General features: G+C 33.8%; 1 protein-coding gene across 1 annotated transcript; it reads left to right on the top strand.

The window, feature by feature from the left end:
* Positions 1 to 1,580: 1,580 nt before the first annotated feature.
* LOC129301806 (uncharacterized) lies at positions 1,581 to 4,340 on the top strand. The gene is made up of 2 exons (XM_054940411.1): positions 1,581 to 2,095; positions 4,208 to 4,340. The coding sequence occupies exons 1-2, from the start codon at positions 1,697 to 1,699 to the stop codon at positions 4,220 to 4,222; spliced, it is 414 nt and encodes a 137-aa protein (XP_054796386.1). The 5' UTR covers positions 1,581 to 1,696; the 3' UTR covers positions 4,223 to 4,340.
* The last annotated feature ends 19,621 nt before the right edge of the window (positions 4,341 to 23,961 follow it).

The raw sequence follows: 23,961 nt of genomic DNA, 5'->3' as shown, positions 1-23,961 counted from the left end.
TTCTAATACTTACAACCCTTCATGGAGAGACCATCCTAATTTCTCCTATTCAAATCCAAATGTGGCTTTACAAGACAATCAACAAAGAGGATCCTATCAAAACACCTTTGGCCGTGACCCTCCACCTCATTTGTCTCAAGGTAGCTCTTCTCAAAGCTACAATCCAAGTGGTAATTCTCTTACACCTTCTTCTAATTCTTATAGTGATAGGAGGCTTGTTCCAATTGAGAGTTCTTCTAATTCGAACTCTTCTAATGATGTGAATGTGTTACGTAAGCAGTTGATTGAAATGAACTCTTTGTATAAAAACATGTATGATGGCTTAGGGAACAAGGTAGAGAGTATGGGTAACAAGTGTGAGAACATGAACTCTAAAATTGATGCCCTTACTTCTCAAATGAATATGCTTGCTAACCAATTAAGTGCAGCCAATGCTCAAGCCTCTACATTACCATCCAACACCGTTGCTAATCCTAAAGCTAATCTTAATGCTATCACATTGAGGAGTGGCAAGGAGTTGGGAGAAAGAGTACAAGAAGACAAAAGACAAGGGAAGGCCGAGAAGCCCTCTTTAAATTCTTCAATTGATGTTAATGTTTCTAGTTCTTCTTTTGCTCCTAATGATGCATCTTTTTGTAGAGATGATGAGGATGAAAACATTGAGGAGATCATATGTGAGCAACCACCATCTAAGGTGGAAAAGGGGACTATGGCCGAGTTGTTTAGTAAGGAAAAAGAGGGAGAGGCCGAGCAAAGTGAAACAAGAAAGGAGAGTTCAAGGAAGGAAGAAGGAAAGCAAAGTCAAGAGATTATGAAGAAGCTTCCTTTTCCACAAGCACAAGTGGTCCCTAAGCAAGTAAAGGGACAATTTGATCAAGAGGTATATGATTTCTTCCACAAGATTCATGTTAATGTACCCTTGATGGATGTAGTTAAGAACTTTCCTAAGTATGCCAAATTTTTGAAAGATTGTTGTACAAATAAAAGAAAATTTAGGCCTAATGCAAGGGTACAATTACCCTCATCTGTGAGTGCTATCATGAAGCCTCAACTCCCTATAAAATGTGAAGACCCCGGTTCCTTCACAATTCCATGCAAGATTGGCAACACACATTTTTCTCATGCATTGATAGACTTAGGTGCAGCCATTAATGTTATGCCTCTTTCAATTTATCATGCCTTGAGTCTTGATTGCATGCATAAGACACCTATGATATGCCAATTAGCGGATAGAAGTGTTAGAAGACCACATGGAGTAGTAGAAGACTTGTTGGTTTGTGTTAAAGGTCTATTATTTCCTGTGGATTTCTATGTGCTTGATATGTCAAAAGAAGGGAGTGGGGATGATATTTTGATTTTAGGAAGGCCATTTATGAGGACTGCCCGTACATTGATTGACATGGAAAAAGGTAGTTTGATTTTGAAATGTGGAGAGGATCATGTTATTTTTAATATATATGAAGCAATGAAACATCCTTTTGAGGATTATTCTTTGTTAGGTGTAAGTTCCATTGAGTTATTGCTTCATGATGCTTGTGAGTCTCACATGCTTGATTCTTTCTCACATGTTGATGATGATTTGTCTCTTGTTACTACTACATGTATTGATGGATGTAGTTGTCCTATTTGTTTAGAGATTGATGCATGCTTGAATGATGCAACTACTTCTTCTCATGATTTGTTTAAAATATCTCCTATGCTTGATCTTGAAATGCTTGAGAAGGGTATATCTTCTTGTGTTGTAGGTACTAAAGCCATTAAGGCCGAATCTATGAGTTTTTCTCCACTCGAGCTTGATGTTCTTAGGATTCCCAAGCTATTGGAGGAAAATTCTACACTTTCACATGTCGAGGCCGTGGCTCAAGTCCAAGCACTTGAGGACAAGTTGCAAGAAAAGGGGGAGGCTGTAAAGAAAGAAGAGGAGAAATCAAAAACAAGTGACAAGCCTAAAAGACAAGATAGTACCATGGAATATTCCACCAAATTAGACTTGAAGAAGCTCATTCCCTCTTGTGTAGAGCCACCTACCTTGGAGTTGAAGCCTTTACCATCCAATCTCAAGTATGCATATCTCATTGAGAATGAGAAGCTTCCGGTAATAATTTCTAACTCTTTATCTCTTGAGGAAGAAAATGCATTACTTGATGTGTTGAGAAAGAACATACATGCTATTGGTTGGACTTTGGCTGACATTCCTGGTATTGACCCTATTGTGTGCACACATAAAATTTTTCTTGAGGACAATGCTAAGCCCATTAGGCAACCACAAAGGAGACTTAACCCATTGATTTTAGATGTGGTAAAGAAAGAGGTTGTTAAGCTACTTAGTGCTGGGATCATCTATCCTATAGCTGACAGTGAGTGGGTGTCTCCAACCCAAGTTGTACCTAAGAAAGGGGGGATTACTGTGGTAAAAAATGAGAAAGGAGAGCTTGTTCCAACTAGAGTTCAAAATGCTTGGAGAGTGTGCATAGACTATAGGAAGCTCAATAATGTGACTAGGAAGGACCATTTTCCTTTGCCTTTTATTGATCAAATGCTTGAGAGATTGGCTTCCAAGTCCCATTATTGCTTCCTAGATGGGTTTAGTGGGTATTTTCAGATTCCTATAGCTCCTAGTGACCAAGATAAGACTACCTTTACATGCCCCTTTGGTACATTTGCCTATAGGAGGATGCCTTTTGGTCTTTGCAATGCACCTGGTACTTTTCAAAGATGCATGATGTCCATATTTTGTGATTTTATTGAACATTGCATGGAAGTCTTTATGGATGATTTTACTGTGTATGGTGAGTCCTTTGATTCATGCTTGCATTCTTTAGATAAAGTGCTTGGTAGGTGCATTGAAAAGAAGCTTGTGCTTAACTTTGAAAAATGCCATTTCATGGTAGATAAAGGAATTGTTTTAGGCCATTTGATTTCTTCCAATGGCATAGAGGTGGATAAGGCCAAAGTAGATGTGATTGCTTCTTTGCCATATCCTGTTTGTTTGAAAGATTTGAGATCATTTTTGGGACATGCAGGCTTTTATAGGAGATTTATAAAGGGGTTTAGTGAAATTGCTTTGCCTATGTCTAAACTCTTACAAAAAGATGTTGATTTTGTTTTTGATGATGCTTGCAAAAGGAGTTTTGACACTTTGAAAAGCATGCTCATTTCCCCTCCCATTCTTAAAGCCCCAAATTGGTCTTTACCTTTTGAGTTGTCATGTGATGCTTCTAATTTTGCTGTGGGAGCTATGCTTGGTCAAAGAGAGGGCAAGTTATCATATGTGATTGCTTATGCATCTAGGACCCTAGATTCAGCTCAGGTTAATTACACCACAACTGAGAAAGAGTTGTTTGCTATTGTTTTTGCACTTGATAAATTTAGATCATATCTTCTTAACTCTAAAGTTGTTGTGTACACTGACCATGCTGCTGTGAGGTACTTGTTTAAGAAGACAGATTCTAAGCCTCGCTTGATTCGATGGGTGATCTTAATGCAAGAATTTGATGTGGAGATAAGGGATAGGAGTGGTTCTACCAATCAAGTAGCGGATCATTTGTCTAGACTACCTCATTTAAAAGCTACTATGGTAAACTCTAACCCTACTATTCCTTGTGATTCATTTCCTGATGAGGCATTGTGTGCCATTTCATCTAAGCCTCCATGGTATGCCTCTTTTGCTAACTATATTGAGTGTAGAGTCTTGCCTCCTTGTGCTTCACGTTTTGCCATTGAAAAATTGAAAAGAGAGTCTAGATTTTACATTTGAGGAACCACCTTTGATGTGGAAGATTTGTAGTGATAAAGTGATTAGGAGGTGTGTTGATGATGTTGATGTGCCTTCTGTTCTTGAATTTTGTCACTCTCATGCATGTGGTGGTCATTTTAGCTCAAATAAGACAGCTAGGAAGGTTTTAGATTGTGGATTATATTGGCCTAGCTTGTTTAAAGACTCTTATGAATTTTGTAAAGCATGCTTGAAATGTCAAAAGGTTAGTAGTTGGGGTAAGAGACATGAAATGCCTCAACAACCCATTTTATTTTGTGAGATTTTTGATGTTTGGGGCATTGACTTCATGGGTCCCTTTCCACCATCCTTTAGTTTTGAGTACATATTACTTGGTGTTGATTATGTTTCAAAGTGGATTGAAGCCATTCCTACTAGAACTTGTGATGCTAAGATTGTTTTGAAGTTTCTCAAATCTAATATTTTTTGTAGGTATGGAGTTCCTAAGGCCTTGGTAAGTGACCAAGGATCCCACTTTTGCAATAAGATGATGAAGGCTCTCTTGGCTAAATATGGAGTGCATCACAAAATCTCTACACCATATCATCCCCAAACTAATGGCCAAGCCGAAGTATCAAATAGAGAAGTCAAGAAAATCCTAACCAAGGTGGTGAACACAAATAGGAAGGATTGGTCTTTACACTTGGAGGATGCTTTGTGGGCTTATCGGACCGCTTATAAGACTCCCATTGGCATGTCTCCTTTTCGATTGGTGTATGGAAAGGCTTGCCACCTCCCTGTGGAGATAGAGCATAGGGCCTATTGGGCCATCAAGAAACTAAACTTGGATTTCCATCTTTCGGCTAAGGAGAGATTTCTTCAAATGCAAGAACTTGAGGAGCTTAGGTTGGATGCCTATGAGTCTTCTAGAATCTATAAGGAGAAAACAAGGATCCTTCATGACAAGCTAATCTTGAGGAAAAAGTTCCAAGAAGGAGATCAAGTCCTCTTGTTCCAAACAAGGTTTATTCATAAGCATGCCAAGTTGAAGTCTAAGTGGGAGGGACCATATTTAGTGACCAAGGTGTTTCCCTATGGGGTTTTGCAACTCTTAAATAAAGCCACGGGTTCCACTATGAAAATCAATGGTCACCTATGCAAGCTCTACAAAGATGCCAAATCACTTCAAAAGGAGGAGGACTTCTCTCAACATGTTTTTGAACCACCATGATAAGGTTGTATCTCTCTAACCTTGAGCTTTTACCTTCCTTTAATTGATATATTTAATGATAGGTATAGTTCAAGTGTGGGGGAGATGAACCTAGTAGAAAAATTAGAGTTTATTTGCTTTATTTGACTTCTTTGTTTTGTGTTTTAGTTTGAAAAAAAAAAATATCTGCACCACACTTTTGTTATGCATTCATTATTGATCTCACCTTATTTTATCACTAGTCTATACATACATTGAGGACAATGCATGATTTAAGTGTGGGGGAGAGAAATAAACATTTTGTTTTGTTTGTTTGGTTTTGTTTGGTTTTGCAAAAAAAAAAATTCAAAAAAAAAATTTCTTTGTTTTTTTTTTGTTTGAGGTTACTTAATTACCTAGCTCTTGAATGGATATTTTGATTCTTGAGATGTGGTAATTTTTAGGATTGAATAGGTGTGAAGTGAACATTCTTTTACCTTGAATTAATGGATTAGAGTGGCATATTACCCATTCATGGAAGAGGCTAAACACTCATGTGTGATTAATTCCTTAGTGATGTTACCCTCTAGAATTTGTTTCACTTCTTAATTAAGACCATATATCTTGCACTTGTTTGATAGGAGATGAGAGATGGCATTCATAAAAAATAGCCAAGAGCCAAATAGCCAACCTATTATTATTTATTATCCTTTGTTAGCCACTTTGAGCCTTTGGTTTGATTCCTAAAAAAAAAATATTCACCCTATTTTTCTCCAAGGAATGCATGTTACACTTTTATATGTCTTTTTAATATTCATTGCATGTCCTAGATCAAATGAGTGGATGCCTATTATCATTTCTCTATCCATTACTTCTATTGTTTTCAAAGAGTTAGGGGCAACCAAAAAAAAAACAACAAAGATAGATTTGAAAAAAAAAATATAGTCAAAAAGAAAAGAAATAAAGTTGCTAGAAAAAGAAAAAAAAAAAGAAGAAAAAAAAATAAAAGAAAGAAAAAAAAAATAAAAATAAAAATAAAAAGTTGCCTAGCTCATCCATTCCATTTGTTTTATTATTTCTTATCATTTCTTTCCATCATCATTGTGTTAATGTGTTCACTCAATTGAGTTAGGTTATGCTTTGCATATTAAGGGGATATATCTTGATTTAGCATTATTTTGATGCTAACCCTATTTTTTTTTATATACATGCATTTCTTAGACATCCTTTCATTACCTATATCACAACCTAATAAAGTCCATTTGATTCTTGATTGCAAGTGCTATTTAGTGATGGAGAAGTAGAAGGGTTACAAATTCATAGTAGGGTTTATCCTAAGAAATTTTGAGTGAAATTTAATACCTTATACACTTTGAGTGATGAGAGCAAACACTTAACCTAGAGAGGCTTACTCTTTGACATTGATTCTTGGTAAGGGTTTGTTTGTGATGTGCATAATTCTTTCGTAATTATTGCCACATTGATTGATAATTTGTAGAAGTTCATGAGCTAGTATTTTAGTGACTTGAAACAATGTTTTTCTCTTATTTCTTTGTCTTATAGTTTCTTTTGGGACCTTTTTCACTTGATTTTGCCCGGAGTGCAAAAGCTAAGTGTGGGGGAATTGATAGAACACATTTGTTACCCACTTTTATTTGTCAATTAGGACCATTTTATTAATGATTTATCACCTTCAAGTGCACACATTGCATTAGATTTGGAACTTTGCCTAAGTTTCTAATATCAGTGCACTAGGGGCATTTTGGTCCAAAAAATGAACTTTTGAGAAAATGTACAAGAAAAATTGACAAAGTGCATTTTATGTCCAGTTGATGAATGGTGAAATTATATTTTTAAAATTCATTTTAGTTTGGGAGTAATTAAATAAAAAAGTCAACACTTTCTTAAGTGTCTTAGTTTGTCCTAGTTTTTGGTTTGCCTTTGTGTAAAAATTTTTATATAATTTTGTGCAGCCTAAAACTTGGTTAATTTTTTGATTTGGATCATGTTCTATTGCTACAAGCAAAATTCTAACAAAAGGTCCCTTCAAAAAGTATCCATCTAACGTAATGATTGGTCCACATGTTGCTAAAAATTCAATCTTGACAGCATCCAAGCAAAGATATAATCTTTTAAATATAGGTGATTGCTCAATGAAGGGACACTTTGTCATAATTTTAAATGTAGTTTCAAGACTTTGTGATAGGATCTCTGCATTATAATCCCGCAATCATTTATAGTCATCTACAAAATCACCTTAGATATCTTCTTTTGCCCTTCTTTGTGCCCAATAAGCCTTAGAAACTGACACATTTGCCATATAATTCTCTCTATTTGTGGATATTACATCATCAAGAATCATTTTCTTATTTGTCCTTACTCTATTTTTAATCTTTTTGGAGACCCACTTAGATATAACCATCCTACAACTAAATGTGACACCACAAGCATGTTTTGGATTATAAGTCTTCAAATGATATCCCCCTCCTTACTCGCAAACATTAACCAATTATAACGCACACACTTTATACGACATCTCACATTATCATTTTTAATGTACATTGTTTCATACCCATTGAGAAGTGAATACTTTGTAACAGCTTCCCTAAATTGATTAATTAAGTTGAACTTCATTCCAAGTTCAAAGATATAGTTTTTGCACATCTCATCTAGATTATACTTTTTCTACCTACTAGCCACAACACTTTCTTTCAAAACCAAAGTCAATCAGATTCATTTATAGATTCTAATGAATTAGTTTCGCAATTAGATGACGCCTAAATCTTCATCAACTAATGTTAAAGCATCCACATAGATAATGACATGTTATCTTCTTCCTCAATGTTAAACTCATTGTCTTCCTCACTTAAGCCATTGCCACTCCATTCATGACCCCCTATTTATTTATCACATAGTTAGATATGTCATATAATAATATTTGATATGTTATACATATTATACTAGTTTATTTTGGGTCAATTTAGTGCTCTTTATATGTGAACTTAATAATCTTTAGTAGTAGTTGGTGCCTTTTAATTAGGTGTAATACATTTTCTTGTAGTGTGAATATACTGTTCAGGTATATGAATGCTTCAGCAAGCATGGGTAAGCATGTACCTTCAATTAGCATTATGATTTTCTGCAAGTGGGACCACTAAAACTTTCAACCATGTAAAATTGAAATTTATTTTTTACTATATATGTTGTAAAGTGTAAACAAACAAAACATGCACATGACATGCCAACTCACATAAACAAACAAATAGAGTTTCAAGTGGGTCCTTATAATTTAGAAAGCACTTGCTGTTGCTAGAAAAGCTTTTGCACTTACCTATACCCTTCAGCAACACGAAAAGTCTCTCTTTTTCTCTGTACATTTGGTCTTCTTCATTGTCTTTGTCTCCTTCCTCACCTCTTTACTGCTCTTCTCCCTAACTTCTTCAATTCTCTCCTTCTCTGTTGTCATCGCTTTTGGTCTGTCTTCATCACCTTTGGTCTTTGTCTTCATTGTGTGCTTCTTGTCTAGTCGCCCTTGATTTGCTTTTCTTCGCAAACCCTATGAAAGATGTTGCTTGAGTTCTTTTCTTTTTCTATCTTTCAATTTCAGGTAAATTCCATTTGAATCTACTTGACAACCACCATATCAATTGTTAACGGCGTTAGTAACGGATTCTTACACGTAAGAGGGGTGAGTTATGACATGGACCGAGTTATGAATTACAAGGATATTTTTTTAATAGTGAAGAAAGTAAGGATTGAGTTTTGAGCGAGTTAAAAGTTTAAGGATTGAGTTACACTGTGTTATACTTGAAGAACTAAGTTTTAGACAAGTTGAAACTATAGAAAATAAAAGATTATTTTTTTCTATTTTAAACATATCAATATATAACCTATAACAAATATGATAAAAATATAGACTTTACTAATTGTTCTTCTCATAAATAAAACACATTCCATCTTTTTTTCATTTCAAATTGAAAAAAGCTACAAATCAATAAACACATAAAAGCATTACAAACTTGGTTTTTATCTTGCTTTTCACTTTTTTGACCAGCTTTTGCATTAGTTTTTTATTTTAAATGAAGATTCATTTTCCATCTTGTGGATTATTAGCATGGCCCAACTTATAAAATTGATGGGTTAGTTAATATTAATAGAGTTAGAAGGCATTTTCTCTTCTAAATTATTTTTCAACATTCCTCAATTTTTTCATGTATTGAAAAAAATTGTGATAGTCAATGACCATATAACCTAAAGGCTTTTCTGTAGATGAGATGTTGCAATTTGATTTTACTTATAACCTCAAGTTGTAACATCCTAAATCCATAAACCTGCCTTAATGATTGATTAAGGAATAAGTTAGTAATTTAATGTGGGATTAGGATTCTGGATAGTGAAGTATTGAATTGACTCATTGGGATATTATATGTATTGATATGAGCGAAAGAGCAACATCTCAAATCAGAGCGTGTAAAGTCCCGACTCAATCCGAGCTTTACCATTCCACATCACAGAATCAATAATCAAAATCAGAGTAATAGCCCTTTATTTGTTTTCAAATTGTGGGATCCTGACTTCTTAAAACATATATTCAAATAAGAGGACTAACGAAAGCGTAAACACATTTAAAAGACTCAAAAAGCCACAACTTCTCAACCTTAAAAAGGGCTATGCATCGTGGCATGTGGCATTGAGCCACATGCTCTGTTTCTGATTGTGTCATGCACCACAACACGATATGCCATGTGTCGCAGACCGCCAGTCTAAAATTTTTGCTATTATTTATCAGTAAAAATGACAAACTTTTAGCATGCACCATTTTCACATCTGACATCTAATTAGAGTGATTCAAGTGCCCACACGAAACTTATTATGTATACTAGCTAATGGAACAAGTTTGGACTCAATTTGGTGGTCAGATCTAAAATTAAATACTCAGGTGCAAAAAGTTACTCTTTTTTTCAAAAACTTATACCCTAAGTGCCCAATTCTCATTCCTTGTCCCATTAGACTACTTCAGGCCTTGAACCAACTCCAAAAAGACTATACATACTTGATAACACTACACAAATCAAATATCATATCAATAGCCCATTTAGCCTCTCAAAGCCACATCACACAGTTGTAGTCTTATTTGAGGAATACACATATACAACACATAATTAAAAATATAACTAGACTTGTTCCACTTTCAACTCTCTAAATCTTACATATGGGGCTCTACCTCACCATATACTTGGAAATCATAAATGTACTTGACTCTTCTAAATGGGGTTTCACCTCACCATTTGTGTCAAATTCTCAAGTCATAACATAAGTCACATTCAATTCACATTCAATTTCAAAATCAACACATATAAACAAGTGGAACAAGTTACACAATATCATCCACTTGCTTGTTTCATATTTAAGCCTATCCACGTACCCCTTCACTGGGGCACCCTCACTATAATGCAACATCATATACATATATACAAGCAAGTTTTATAATGCAATACACTTTCTCATATTCACATGCTCTTATGCATCCTAGTTGGCAACTTAACTCAATAAACAACTTTATATATTTATTTCATTCAAATGGTAGTCATACACTATGAAGTGAGGCTAGTCTTTCCTTACTTCCTTTCACTATCTTCTCATGCTCTTTTCACCTGTGTTCAAAAGTAATGGAGTAAAACATACATCCCAATAACTTAGAGGTAACCCTAGTTACTGGTTAGTAAACAAAATCATAAATAAGTATTAAAGTAGCATTATATCAATAAAACAATAACATATTCTTATAAAGGAATTCACTCTCATCAATCTCATTTTGTTTTTGCAATGCATTTCTAGTTCCCCCTGGCAAAGTAATCTTTATACCCAAACCAAGACTTCCAGTCACAAGGAATAGGGCTAACTATACCACTACTCAGACCAGGTAATTCTCTTTATGTATAGGTGTCTGTTAGGTTTGTCATGACAAAGTCAAGTTTACACTCTGAATCATCAGGACTTTCTAGCCTTATACAAAGTAGGATCACGACCCCCTACCTTAGTCTAGGGTAACCTCGTGTATCATTTAATATCCTAGGTTTGTCTTGGTGAAGTCAAGCATTACACTCTGGATCATCAGGATTCTGCTCCTAGGTCCGTCCTGGCAGAGTCAAGCTTTATGCTCTGGATCATTAGGACTTCCTAAACCTCCTTACGGTAGCGCTGCATCCCCTTACCATAATCCAGGATATATCTCGCAGATACGATGCATGTCAATATAGGTGTCACCTTAAAATTTATTTCAATCAATACTCACATACTTGCATACATATACTTTAACAATATTGCTACTCTATCAGTTTACAATACAGTGCACGTAGTTATATCAAAAATACTTGCAAACAATTTCATAAATAAACAAGTAAAATGGTTACTCTAGTTACCTTTAACCCTTACTACTAGGGGTTACCAGTCACAGTAAGCTCCTAAAGGCATAGATTCTCATGAGCAACTTCACAAGTGCTCAATCTACATAACACAATGCACCTTAATCAATTATTAACACTAAACATAAGCATTGATTTGGCTAAACAGAATCCCTTAACACATGAAATAGTTTAATTGAACCCTTTTCAATTTATTAATCCATTATTTATAGTCATTAGCACTATAGACTATCGAAATATCTATAACAATCTCCTACCACATTTATTTAATCAATTTCTTCCTTTAACCTAACTTCCTTAGGCTAAATAAGCTTAAACCTTCAGAGCTCAACTATTCAACTCCATACTAGTCACAAAACCTTAGTTTTATATTTGATATCCCGTTTTAAACCTTTCTTTCAAATTACAACACTTTAGAATCTCATGATTCAATTTCTCAACTGATGAAATTCAATAAAAAATGGGTAGAAGTAAAGCTTAGGATTGTGCGACACTTACTCAATAAGTTTTCAATTGAAGCAAACTCCCAAGCTCTAATTATGGCTTGCCCTAGTAGAGCTAAACTCTTCCACCCCTTCAGATACATTTCCAGCCTGTTCACTTCTGATTTCATAAACTAATCACATTAGCTTTAAGTGATCCCTAGATGGTGCGCCACAGTGCCTAGCGCAATAAGAAAATTCTCACTTGTCCTTGTGCATTTTGCCTTGAATTATCTTTCTACCCTTTAATCTTATCATTACAACATCCAATCAACATAAATTATCAACTCAACATTCAAATCAAAATCAATCCACTAATTATTAATTCATCCTTGATTAGCAACTAGTTCCTGGGACTAAAATTCAGGATGTTACAGAGCGTGTGAGTATAATGAAAATTTCCTTCACTATGCCACATGCCACGGTTGAGGATGGATGCCCCACAGAGCATGAAGCAAAGTTTAAGCAAATGAGAGTGTGTCCAGCTCGTGAAAAAATGAAGAGAGATTAGGAGAAGAGGGGTCAAGCATAGAGAAGGAGCGAAACTCTATTAGGGCAAGCGATTTTAGGAGAAAGGAAGACGTTTCCAATAATTTCTTACCCTATAGTAATAAAAAGGTCCTCTGGAACTAAACTAATACTTTGTGATTGGTTTAAGTTGGAATGATAAAGTTTTGAAGCTATAGGCATAATTTGACTTAAGCTAGAGAGAGTATTGAGAGGGAATTTGGTTATGAGGAATTTGATGTTTGTAATGAGTAATGATTAGTCATAATGTGTGTGAGTAAATGCAAATAAGGGAAATGATAGCGATTAGGTGTTAAATTGCTATAATTGACACTTTTAGTCAATAGAGTCATTGACTTTAGGTGCCTAAATTGTGTAGATTCTTATGTGTGATGAGTTAAATAACTAAAGAAGCTTGAATAGGGTTGTGAAACATGGGCAACCTTTTCTATTGAACAGAAGGGTTAAGGTAACTATATAATTTGTATGTTTGTTAGCTCAATATAAATCTGTATGTTATGTATAAAAGTGTATAGTGTGGAAATGTGAAAAAGTAATGAAACTTATGTGAAAAAGCATAATCGTAGGGTTGGTAGTTTAACCAGGGTATAACACATATATATAACACATATACATTTTTAAATTTCTCAACCAGTCTAAATAAATTTTCACCATTCTCATCATTTGCAAATAGTTTCTCATGCACAAAATCACATTTCACAATATGCAAGGTTATCAAATCTTAAGTAATAAAGTTAACATATCTACTGACAGACAATTAAGTAATATAATCAAATTGTGTAAATTATTCTGTTACCTCAACCCCTTGTCACATAAAAGGGTTACCATGGCTCAACTTTAGCTCCACACATTTTATATACTTGAGGCAGCTTGAGCTATAACAATCATCAATTATCACTTTGGATAACCCCAAATCCACTTAGTTTTAAGTACCTATAACACCCAAATTTTGTATCTAACCATATCGACCATTTCAAAACACTTTAATCATCCTATTAAACATCTTAACATAACAAAATCATCATTCAATTTTCCACATTATTTTAAAATCTTTAAATTATACCGAGGGTTCATCTAAACCCTCAACAAAAATTTTCAATCACCATAAAACTCATAAACCTAGGGTTAGAAGCTTGATTTAACTCCTCAATGCCTTAAATAAGCCAATGGGTTCGGTTAAACTCAAGGAAACCAAAATTAAAGCCCCCATTGCAACAAAAGTCATAAATTTTTGCATAAAGAGGGAGAAGAGTGAATATGAAACTTACCTAATGATGATTCAAGCTCTGAATGCTCCCAATATGGCCTAAGGATCGTGCCCTAACAGCCATAAGCCTTTTTCCATCGCTCCTCTCGCGTTAACCCTTTCCACTCTTTTGATTTTCAGTCTAGTTTGTGATATGATAAGTGCAAATTTTACACATAAGTCACGATGCATTAACATGCCTATTGTGGCGCATGGTACAGAAAGTCCCACTAAAAATTTAAACTCCCTTTTATACCATGGCCTACTTAAACATCGACATAGCCTTCTCCTAAGGCTATCCAAAGATCTATAAACTATATTTTGTCTCCTATAGATGATATTAATCAATAATTTATCTAAATTGACTGAAATACCCTAGTAAATATTACTAATTTCTAACTTGAAAGCTTAGAATGTTACAATAATGTATGTGGACATGGTAAATATAGGATATGTATGTGAAATTGGCCATGTGTATGAATGAGATTGCAAAATGGGAATTTTCTCAAGTTATGTGTAATGAGCAGTTCACAGGCTAAATATGTGTATGTGTATTATATTGTATATATAAATGGTCAATCAGGTGTATATTATCTATTTAGACATGGTTAAGGCCCTAAAAGCAGCCTATGATTTATGGTTTCAATTGGTGATGCTCAAGTGGCAAATTTTGACTTAAAGAAATTAAAATACACTTGAGTATCTAACTTTCAAATGAGATATCATATTTAAATAAAACTAGTGTCATTGGTTAGATTTTGAAACAAGCTTTTTGTAGGCATTTGAACCACCTCAATCGGACACCGAATGCAAAAATGGCACACTTCTGAATTTCATATCAAAATTTAAAATTTGACAGTAGATTCTAATACATGTACTGTAACAGTCACCCCCCCGAGCCCACTGCTGCGAGTGGTGGACTGAGCCGTGCCACCTCACGCAACCAAGCCGGCTTTCCCCATGGTAGTTCATGGGGAAAGCCGGCTTGGTTGCCGTGAGGTGGCACGGCCCAGTCCACCACTCGCAGCAGTGGGCTCGGGGGGGTGTGACTGTTACATGTACTATGGTGCATGTGTCAATAAAGGACCACATACCGCGGTGCATGACACAGAGAGTGACATTGAGGTCTTTATTTTGACTTAATTTGATTGAATTGCATATGTTTTCTAGTTGATTTTAAAGTGCTATAGTGTAATGCTTCTGCTATGTAACATTTTATGACTCATATATATATATTATTAAATAATTTTAGAAATGTTTTTATAGTGAGATCCCAAAGTTTTTAAGTTAATTATTTTGATTACCAGTTTACGTGGAGAGTTGTAAGGTAATATTGTTAAGGGCATTACACAGTTTATAAAGGGAAAATTGATGAAAAAGACCAAGTTAAAAAGCAAATTAGTCTCAGGGACTAAATTTTCTTGAATGACCAAAATTTCTAGCACCCTTGCTTCTCCAAGCCATCGCCTTTTCCCTTTGCCATTTCACTTCCATCACTATTAATTGCTCTCAAACTTGCCTTTGTAACATCTTGAATTTCTAATCTTGCATTAATTACTGATTATGCAATGAATTAGTGATTTATTACAAGATTAAAATTTTGCATAGTGTAATGTCATATTAACTCATTTGGAATGTTATATGAGAAGATATGAGTGAAAGAATGAAGTCTTAAAGTAAAGCATGTGAGCATAGTGAGGATTACCCTTACTGTGCCATGCACTACGGTGAAGGATGGCTATGTCACGGCGCATGGTGCAGAATTTTGATAAGTAAGAATGTAGAGTAGCTCGTGAAATAGAAGGAGAAAGAGGGAAAAGAATCTCAGACGTGGAGAAGAGAGAGGAGCCCTACCAAGGCTTTGGTTTTCAGAAGAAAGGATGACGTTTCCAACCTGTTACTTATCAGGTAAATCTCATACTGCCTTAATCTCTGATTCTACCCTATTTTCTCTTAATTTTGACTATTAAGAAATTGAATTTGGGAGTTTTAAAAAGTTAATTTCTTACCCTATAATAATATAAAGGTCCTCTCAGACTAAACTAGTACTTGTGTGGCCGATTTAAGTTAGAATGATAAAGCTTTAAAGTTATAGACATAATTTGACCTAATCTAGAGAGAGAGTAGTGAGTGAAAATTTGATTGTGATGAAGATAATTATTGTTGTGAGTGGTAGTTGATCATAATATGTGTAAATGGAAGCAAATGAGGGCAATGATAGTAGTTAGACATTAAATTGTTGTAGTTGGCATGTTAGTCAATAAAGTAATTAACTCTAGGTTCCTAAATTGTGTAAATTCTAGCATACAATGAGTTGAATAGCTTGAAAAGCTCGAATAGGGTTGTAAAACACGGGTAACTCTTTCTATTAGACGAAAGGATTGAGGTAACTATATAGTTTGTTATGTTTATTAGCTATTATAATTATGCAGAAGTGAATATGCATGTGTTAAGTTATATTTTTTATGATTTTGCCTTTGGTACATGATTTTGCATCACATATGATTTTGGCACATAATATGATTTGAAAATTATGAAAGTATTGGTTTACATGTTGTGAAATATGGAAAAGCATAATTATAGGGGGTAGGAGTTCACTTAGAATATGTGAGGATATATGTGTGGAGATGTAAGTGAATAAATTCATATAGTCAGGCAACCCCCATGGGACATCCAGTGCAATATATTATGGGCTAGTACTATGAGTAATTTAATACATCACTATATTAGGACTAAGGGTGTTCACGGGATAGGACGAGATCAGGACACTCCCGTCTCAAAAAATGATAAGGACTCAAAATTTATCCCGTGTCCCATCCCGAAAAGAGTCAGGACAGGAGCGGAACATCCCAAATGCACATCAACAAAATTGTTACAATCCTTCAACTTATTACTTGATAAGAAAAAGCATATGTTACATTAATTAGAACCCAAAAAAATTTAATGCAAATTATCATTATGAATATAGTTGATCATAGAAGTAATGACTAGCTAGAAGAATTAAGCCATATAAATTAAATTTTGTTCACAACTTAGCACAAATCTATTTCTTCAAAAATATTTCTTAACAATGTCCTGATTTTATAGGAGATTTGGAGAGAAAAAATTACCTCATACTGCTTCTATTTGAACGGCACTTGAATTCTTCCTATATTCTCGATCACTTCAAATTCCTTCCCTATAAAATTGTATTGAAATAAAAAATTCAGTCTTGCTATTTGCCTATTCCCAATCATAACTAGACTTTTTGCATTTTATTTAATAAGTCCATCTTACTTTAGTAGACACTTCCAGATGCTTTAACTGGCCCATGAACATCTCCCAGAAGCCATACATTATTGAACCATTTCTTAACATAGAGATCAACCAGTGATGATGCCATCTTCCCCACAAGAATTTGCTTAGTCATGTAGAAGAAATATCAAGAAAAAGGAGTACCGTTATCAAAGCATATTGTAGAACTTAAAAGGGAACAAGAGAGAACTAATTAGCTATAAATAGCATAAACTTGTAGAAGCATTCATGCCTAAAACAAAGAACAAATACATGTTTTTGGAAATACCAAGATTTCCCATTAAACAAAAAAACACAATAACAAAAAATCAAATTAAATCAAGTCTAAGAAGAACATTTTAGCAGCATCATTCATAAGACAAACAACAACAACAATTCAATAAATACAATTCAACAAAGACAAGTAACTTCCAAGTGAAAAGTACAACAACAAGTCAACAATCAACAACTTAAGCCCTAAGCAAAACTTCAACTTTAAGTCATTGCTCTTCCTCTTCAACTAAGATATTTGAAGCTAATAATTCTTTTGAAAATAAAACAACAAACACAATATAAACAAAATTATTAAATATAGATAAATAAAAAGTTAAATCATATTAAAATAAATAATCAATTATAAAAAATGATATTACCTTCTAAGGCTTGCTCTGTATCATTAAAATTAGCAGCATTAACACCCTTAAGTTTTGCAGTTGATGGAGATAGCGAATTTTGGGCACAAATTAGTGCCTCAACCATCTTTGGAATAGGGAGCTCCTAAAATCATCAATTACACAACCTTCTGTGCTAAATGCAAATTCTGAAGACACAGTGGAAACAAGCATGGCCAATACATTACTTGTAATCAATGAAAGGACTTTGTATTTAGTAGAATTCAATTTCCACCATGTTAAAATTTCAAAATTTAGATCAAGTGCTTTAGCTAACTCATCGTGTAAATATTTGTCCACCTCTGCATACTTATTTGCTTGAATCTCAGTCCCTTTTTAGGCAAGAAACCTTTAAATGAAGCCCTAGACCCAGAATTTAAGAAAGTTGAAGGCCTACAATCTGATCCAAGTGATTAAGTCAAACTACTTTCACTTGCTCCTTATGTGTGACTTTGACCCTGACTTTGAGTCTGAGATGTGTCAACCCTACTTGAATAATGATCATATAAATGATACAAGACATCTGAGACCTTTTTTATCATAGCTTCATGTTGTATAGCATCAGGAAACATATCCTCAAAAGCAAACTACAAATATTTTATTTATACCTTAGGTCAAGTACTACTGCTACCACAAAAAAAAGATTAAGTTTCTCTAAGTTCCTCGAATACTTATCATACTTGGTAAACATACTCTTAGCCATGTCACAAAGCAAGGAATCATGATTGGTTGCACTTTCATATAAAATAGCAAAGACATCAACTATCTATTGAAAGCATACATTTAAGGTCACATAAAGTCATCTTGGTAATTGCAAAGTGATGTCATAGAACACCTTCAAAAAGATCACAAAATCTTTTGCATCCTTTTAATAATTTTCATTAGGGGGACCAATCAAATTTTTATCCAAGAACAAGTTTCTATAATCATTATCTTGCTGCTCTATCCTCTCAAAAACACTGTAGAATTTAAGTGCACTCTCTAACATGATGTAAGTTGAATTCCATCTAGTTAGACAATTCATGCTTAGTAGAATCTTTGAATCAATTTTTATTTTTTCCATAAGCTCCTTGAATTTATGAAACCTTGATGGAGAAGATCTCACATATTTAATGGCATTCCGAATACCTTTAATACACTTGTGCATATCCTTTACATCATCAAAAACAATCAAATTTAAAATATGCACACAACAATGCAACTGCAAGAACTCCCTATCACAAACTAAACTATTCCATTGTCTCAAGACCCTCTTTAAAGATGCCAAAGTAGTGTCATTAGAAGAAGTATTATCAACTATGATTGTAAAAACCTTATCAATGCTCTAAAACAACAAGCATTTCTCAATTTCTTAAGCAATTTTTCCTCCCTTATGATTTTCAACTACACAAAAATTTGAGATTTGCTTTTGATATGTCTAATGCTCATCAACCCAATAAGTAGTTAAGCATATATAATCAGCATTTTGATTAAAAGTCTAAGTATCAGTAGTCAGGGAAACATGGATTTGAGATTTTTTAAAGTACCTTTTTAATTTTCTAGCTTCTTTAAGGTATAACTTATAGCAATCTCTAGTAACTGTTGCTCTTGAAGGGACTTGAAAAAAAGGTTCTAGCCTTCTCATCATCTCTTTAAAACTATTACCTTCCATAATATTAAAAGGCATTTCATCTAATATCACAATAGCATAACAGCTTGCCTGTAATTGAGTTGATTAAATAAATGGTGACTCAAAGTTTTAGATGACCTTATTAAGAGCTCAATAATAGAGATTGTACCAACTTGTTTGCTTTGTTCAGATTTTTAGGACATCTTTTTACATGTTTTCTCATTCGATTTGTCCCATGTCTTGTAGAGTCACAACTAATTGTTGTTGGGCAATACTTGTACTTCATACGAGGTTCACCATTAGTTTTATCTAGTGGCAACCTTTCAAAATGCTCCCAAATAGTTGATTTACATCTCTTTTTTCCACGTTATCCTTCATTCTTTAGCTCATTTCCTTTATTTTCATCTTCAGTATTAGGTGATAAAGCATTTTTAGGATCTCCTTCTACTGTTTTAACATTTTCTTGAGTAGTAGGTGTGGTGTCCATTTTTCTTCACAATGTGAATTTAGCCAACAACAACAACCCTTAATTGATTAAAACCACATATTAAAATTCAAATAAGCATGTATAAAAATCAAGGGTGTTAAGTTTCCACAATCAATTTATGACATGCAAATAATTTAAATCATGTAACCAAACACTTAAAAGTCTAATTTTATATGTTCTAAATAATATATAATTGACACACTCTTTCTCAATTTACCACATGCAAATAATCTAAATCATATAAGCCCCATCCATTCAACTTCAATCAACATCACACTACCTAACCATTTACATATCATTGATTGTGGTATAGATTTTGCATACAAGATCATAATATCATAAAAAATTAAAATATTAATGCATTAATTTTATTGAAATGTAATCTAACTCAATTGAAATGTGGATGATAAATTTTTAATCACGTATAACTTGTATGGCTCATTAATACTTTGCAGTTGGCATCGCATGCGCACTTTTTTTTAAGACTGGTGCATGAATAAAATAGATAAAAGAAAAATAAAAAGGAACAACTAATAATGTTTATCGAGGGATTGAAATCAATGATTTATCGATGTTAAAATTTCAAATAAAATTACAAAGGAACATAAAGCAAACAAGTAACTTGCAATTACTCATATCATTGCACATTAAAAGGTAGATATAAAACAAAAAAATTGAAAAGAAATCAAATTTCTAATGGTGAAATGCACCAGATCTGGGGATGATAAGGAGAATGATTTGAGGATGACGAGGAGAATAATAAAGGCAGTACTAGATCTAGGCCGAGGTAAAGCTGAGAATGGCAGTGAAAATCTAAGGCAAAGTTGGGACAAAGATTTGGGTGGAGATTTGGGTTGAGAAAGCAAGTATCTTCCTTCTTCTAGTAGCATTGCATCGAGGCTTAGAGGTGGAGGTTGAGATCTAGGTCGAGGTAGCCAGTATCTTGTAGAGTTATAGTTACTTCATGTCAAGGCATAGAGATGGAGGGTAAAGGCATGGTCTTGATAGTTTGCCTCCCCCTTTATTTTTGGTAAAAATAGGTTGAAGAGTGAATTTATGTTATACTATTATTTAAGTGCATATGATGTGTTTTACTAATAGTCCTAGGTCTATTGAACATAGTCTAGGTGTTAAGAAAGGCTTTTGGACATCCTTTTTATGTGAAAGTTGTGAAAAGTGATCAAAATGTGTTTGGGTATACAACTTTTGAGTGTGACTTGTTTTGAAAGTGAAACCTATGCAAATAGCTAATTTATGAAAATAGCTTTTCGTAGACACTTAGATCATGTCATTCGAACGTCAGACAAAAACTCAGGGTACGTCAAAAATTTCCAGATTCTACTGTCAAATGACAACAAAATTGCTAATATTTTAGTGCAACATGTCACGACACATGGCACCTGAGCTACGATGCGTGGCACAAAGAGCAACACACCACAGCGCATTGCCCTGTTTCACAACACATAAGTTGTTTTTCAATTGTTTTTGACTTCTTTCACTCCTCAGAGGTATCCCATGCTTTTATAACTTATTTTTACTCTAATATATGAATTTAGAATTTTTCTAAACTCATTTTAATTAAGAAAATTTAGATTCCTTGATTTTGAATTTAAACTTAGTAATCTTCTAAAGAGGTTATCCAATTGATTACCATGGATTTTATTGCTTAATTGTATTTAATAGAACGAGATCTTACATGAGTTGTGGCATATAGCCCTTATTTTGACTCAATTAAGTTGAAATGCACATGTTTCTTGTTCTTTGATGTACTTTTGCATGTTGCTTTTGCTATGTAGTGTTCTATAACTTGAGTAATTTATGAAATAGTTTTGGAAATATTTTAGTTAGGATCCCAAGCTTTTAAAATAAATGATTTTATAATGGTTGGTAGAATAAGAAGAGGATCATATAGTAATGTCAGTGAGGGCATTATAGCCTTCACCACTATTCATGCCACTACACTTAATCTCCCCTAAACTCTCTATAAGATAACATATTTGACCTTGCCCTCTGAAATTCCTAAGCCTAAAGTCTCTCAAACTCTCAAGCTCTTCCCTCACATTTTTTTTGGGTTAACTTTTGAAAGGAAAGGGAAAAATAGAATATCGTTGAGATTTGTGGTGAGACTATCATAGCTTTCTATGAATCTAAGATGGAAGAAGAGAAGAAGGATGTGACAGAACAAGCAAAAGCTGAAGAGGCAACCCCACCTTTACCCATTATTGATAGCGGTGGAGGTTGGGGCAGTTGGGGTCTTTCTTTTTTTGTTCTCTTAAATCTTCAAAAGGCCATTGCCACTGTTGCTAAGGAGATCTCTCACAATGTATATTTGAAATAATTTTCATTTTCTCTCTAATAAAGCATTTCGTTATTTGTATTTTGATTTTTATTTTCTTGTCAAGATTATGTTTCAATATCTCTTTTATATTTTCTTGTGATGCATATTGAAATGATTGACAATTGCACCTACGATATTGTAAAGTTTAATTTTTAGTCATTTTGGATTTGAGGCTTGTACAATTAGTTGCTTTTAATCATTTTATTTCAATTTGAATGTTATGCCTACTTTGATTAGTCTTGGAGCTCTCAATTTTTCCAACAAAATCTCATATAATTAGGTAAAATTTTTTAAGCAAAGCAACAGTACAGGAAGAAACGAGAAGGAGAAAGGATATATATAATGCTTGTTGAACATTTTATGGTATGGAAGTTGAATCTTGTTGAATTGGATTTGTAGAATTGGAGCTAATACATATGAACACTTTATATTTGTATATTTAGTTTTGATTGGGTGAAACAAGAGTCAATTACATTTCTTTAATCTATTAGTGTTTTGGGGTTTATATGCAAATTTAAAGATCCTAGAATGTGTTTAGTGTTGGTATTTTTTTAACTAAATTTGAAATTTAGTATTCTTTTCAATTCCATTTTATCATGCTATTTTATTTCTCTATTTATGATTTGTTCCCTCTTGCAAGATAGGTTATTGAAGCATGTGAATTTGCATCCATAAGTGTACCCTAGACTAGGGTAAGGGGTCAAGGCTCTATTATGCATAAGGCTAGGAAGTCTTAAAGATCCTAAGCATTTATTATGATCCGCTAAAAAGGACCCAAGAATATATGCATCCACAAGTAAGGGGTTATGGCACTATCTATGTAAGGCTAGAAAGTTTTGATAGTAGAAGTGTTGAGTATGCTTCACTAATAGGGACTCAAGAGACTACCCATATTTATGATACCTGGTTTAAGGCAGTAGTTTGGTGGGCCCTATTTTGTTTAAGGATGGAAGTCTTGGTTTGAGTGTTGAGCTTGCTTTACTAATGGGAACCAGGACTGCATAAGCATAGTGGATGGATAAGTATGTCATTGTGTATATATCTATCTATATTGCTTTTTAATAAAGTTGATGCTACTTTATCCCTTGTATTTGATTTTACATACTAATCAATATTTAAAGTTTATCTAAGTTACTAGGACGTATGTCTCACTCTGTTACCTTCTGTATACAATTGAAAAGAGTATAAGAAGGCCAAGAAAGGAAGTAAGAAAGGACTAGGTTCATTTTGGTAGTGGTATAACTACCTTTTATGTAATGAATGTATAATAATGTTGATAAATATTAGAGTTGTTAACTAAAATGCATATGTGTATGTGTTTATATATATGTGATTAATGAGTAGTAATAACTTGCTTGTATATCTGATATTGTATCTCGTCAAGGTTATCACAGTGGTTAATACTTGGGTAGGTCTAGATGCAATTCAAGCAAGTATATGTTATGTTATATAGCTTGTTCCACTAGTAATGAATATCAATTGTTATGTGATAATGTGCATTTACGTGAAACTTGACTAAATGACAAGGCTTTGGCCCCATTTGTGTAAGTCAAGTGAAATTGTGATTCCCAACCATATAGTGAGGCTTAGCCCTATATGTGAAGGTCAGATGGTTGAAAGTAGAACAAGTGTATTTGTGTTTATGTGGTTATGTAGTATGCGTCATATAAGACCACAAATGTATAATGTGGCATTGAGAGGTCAAATTACATGGTAGTGTATGTAATATAATGTGTCAATCAGGCATATTTGGCCCTATTAGACTTAGCTTAAGGCCTAAATTAGTCTAATAAGGCATATGAATTAGACACTTAGGGTGCTAAGTTTTAAAAAGAAAAATAGCTTTTGGCATCTAGGTATCCAATTTAAGATTAGACTATTAGATTATGTTCAAACTTGTCTCATTAGATAGATTATGTTATAAGCTTTGTGTGGCAGCTTGAATCATTCCAATCAAGCATCAGTCAAAAATCTAACATGATAATAGAATCTAATACA

The sequence above is a fragment of the Prosopis cineraria genome, unplaced genomic scaffold, assembly GCF_029017545.1.
Source record: "Prosopis cineraria cultivar Desert tree isolate PC_DT_omini unplaced genomic scaffold, ASM2901754v1 PC2, whole genome shotgun sequence".
Lineage (NCBI taxonomy): Eukaryota > Viridiplantae > Streptophyta > Magnoliopsida > Fabales > Fabaceae > Prosopis > Prosopis cineraria.
Note: the sequence above shows the minus strand (reverse complement) of the source record. Positions and strands in the feature narration are given on the sequence as shown.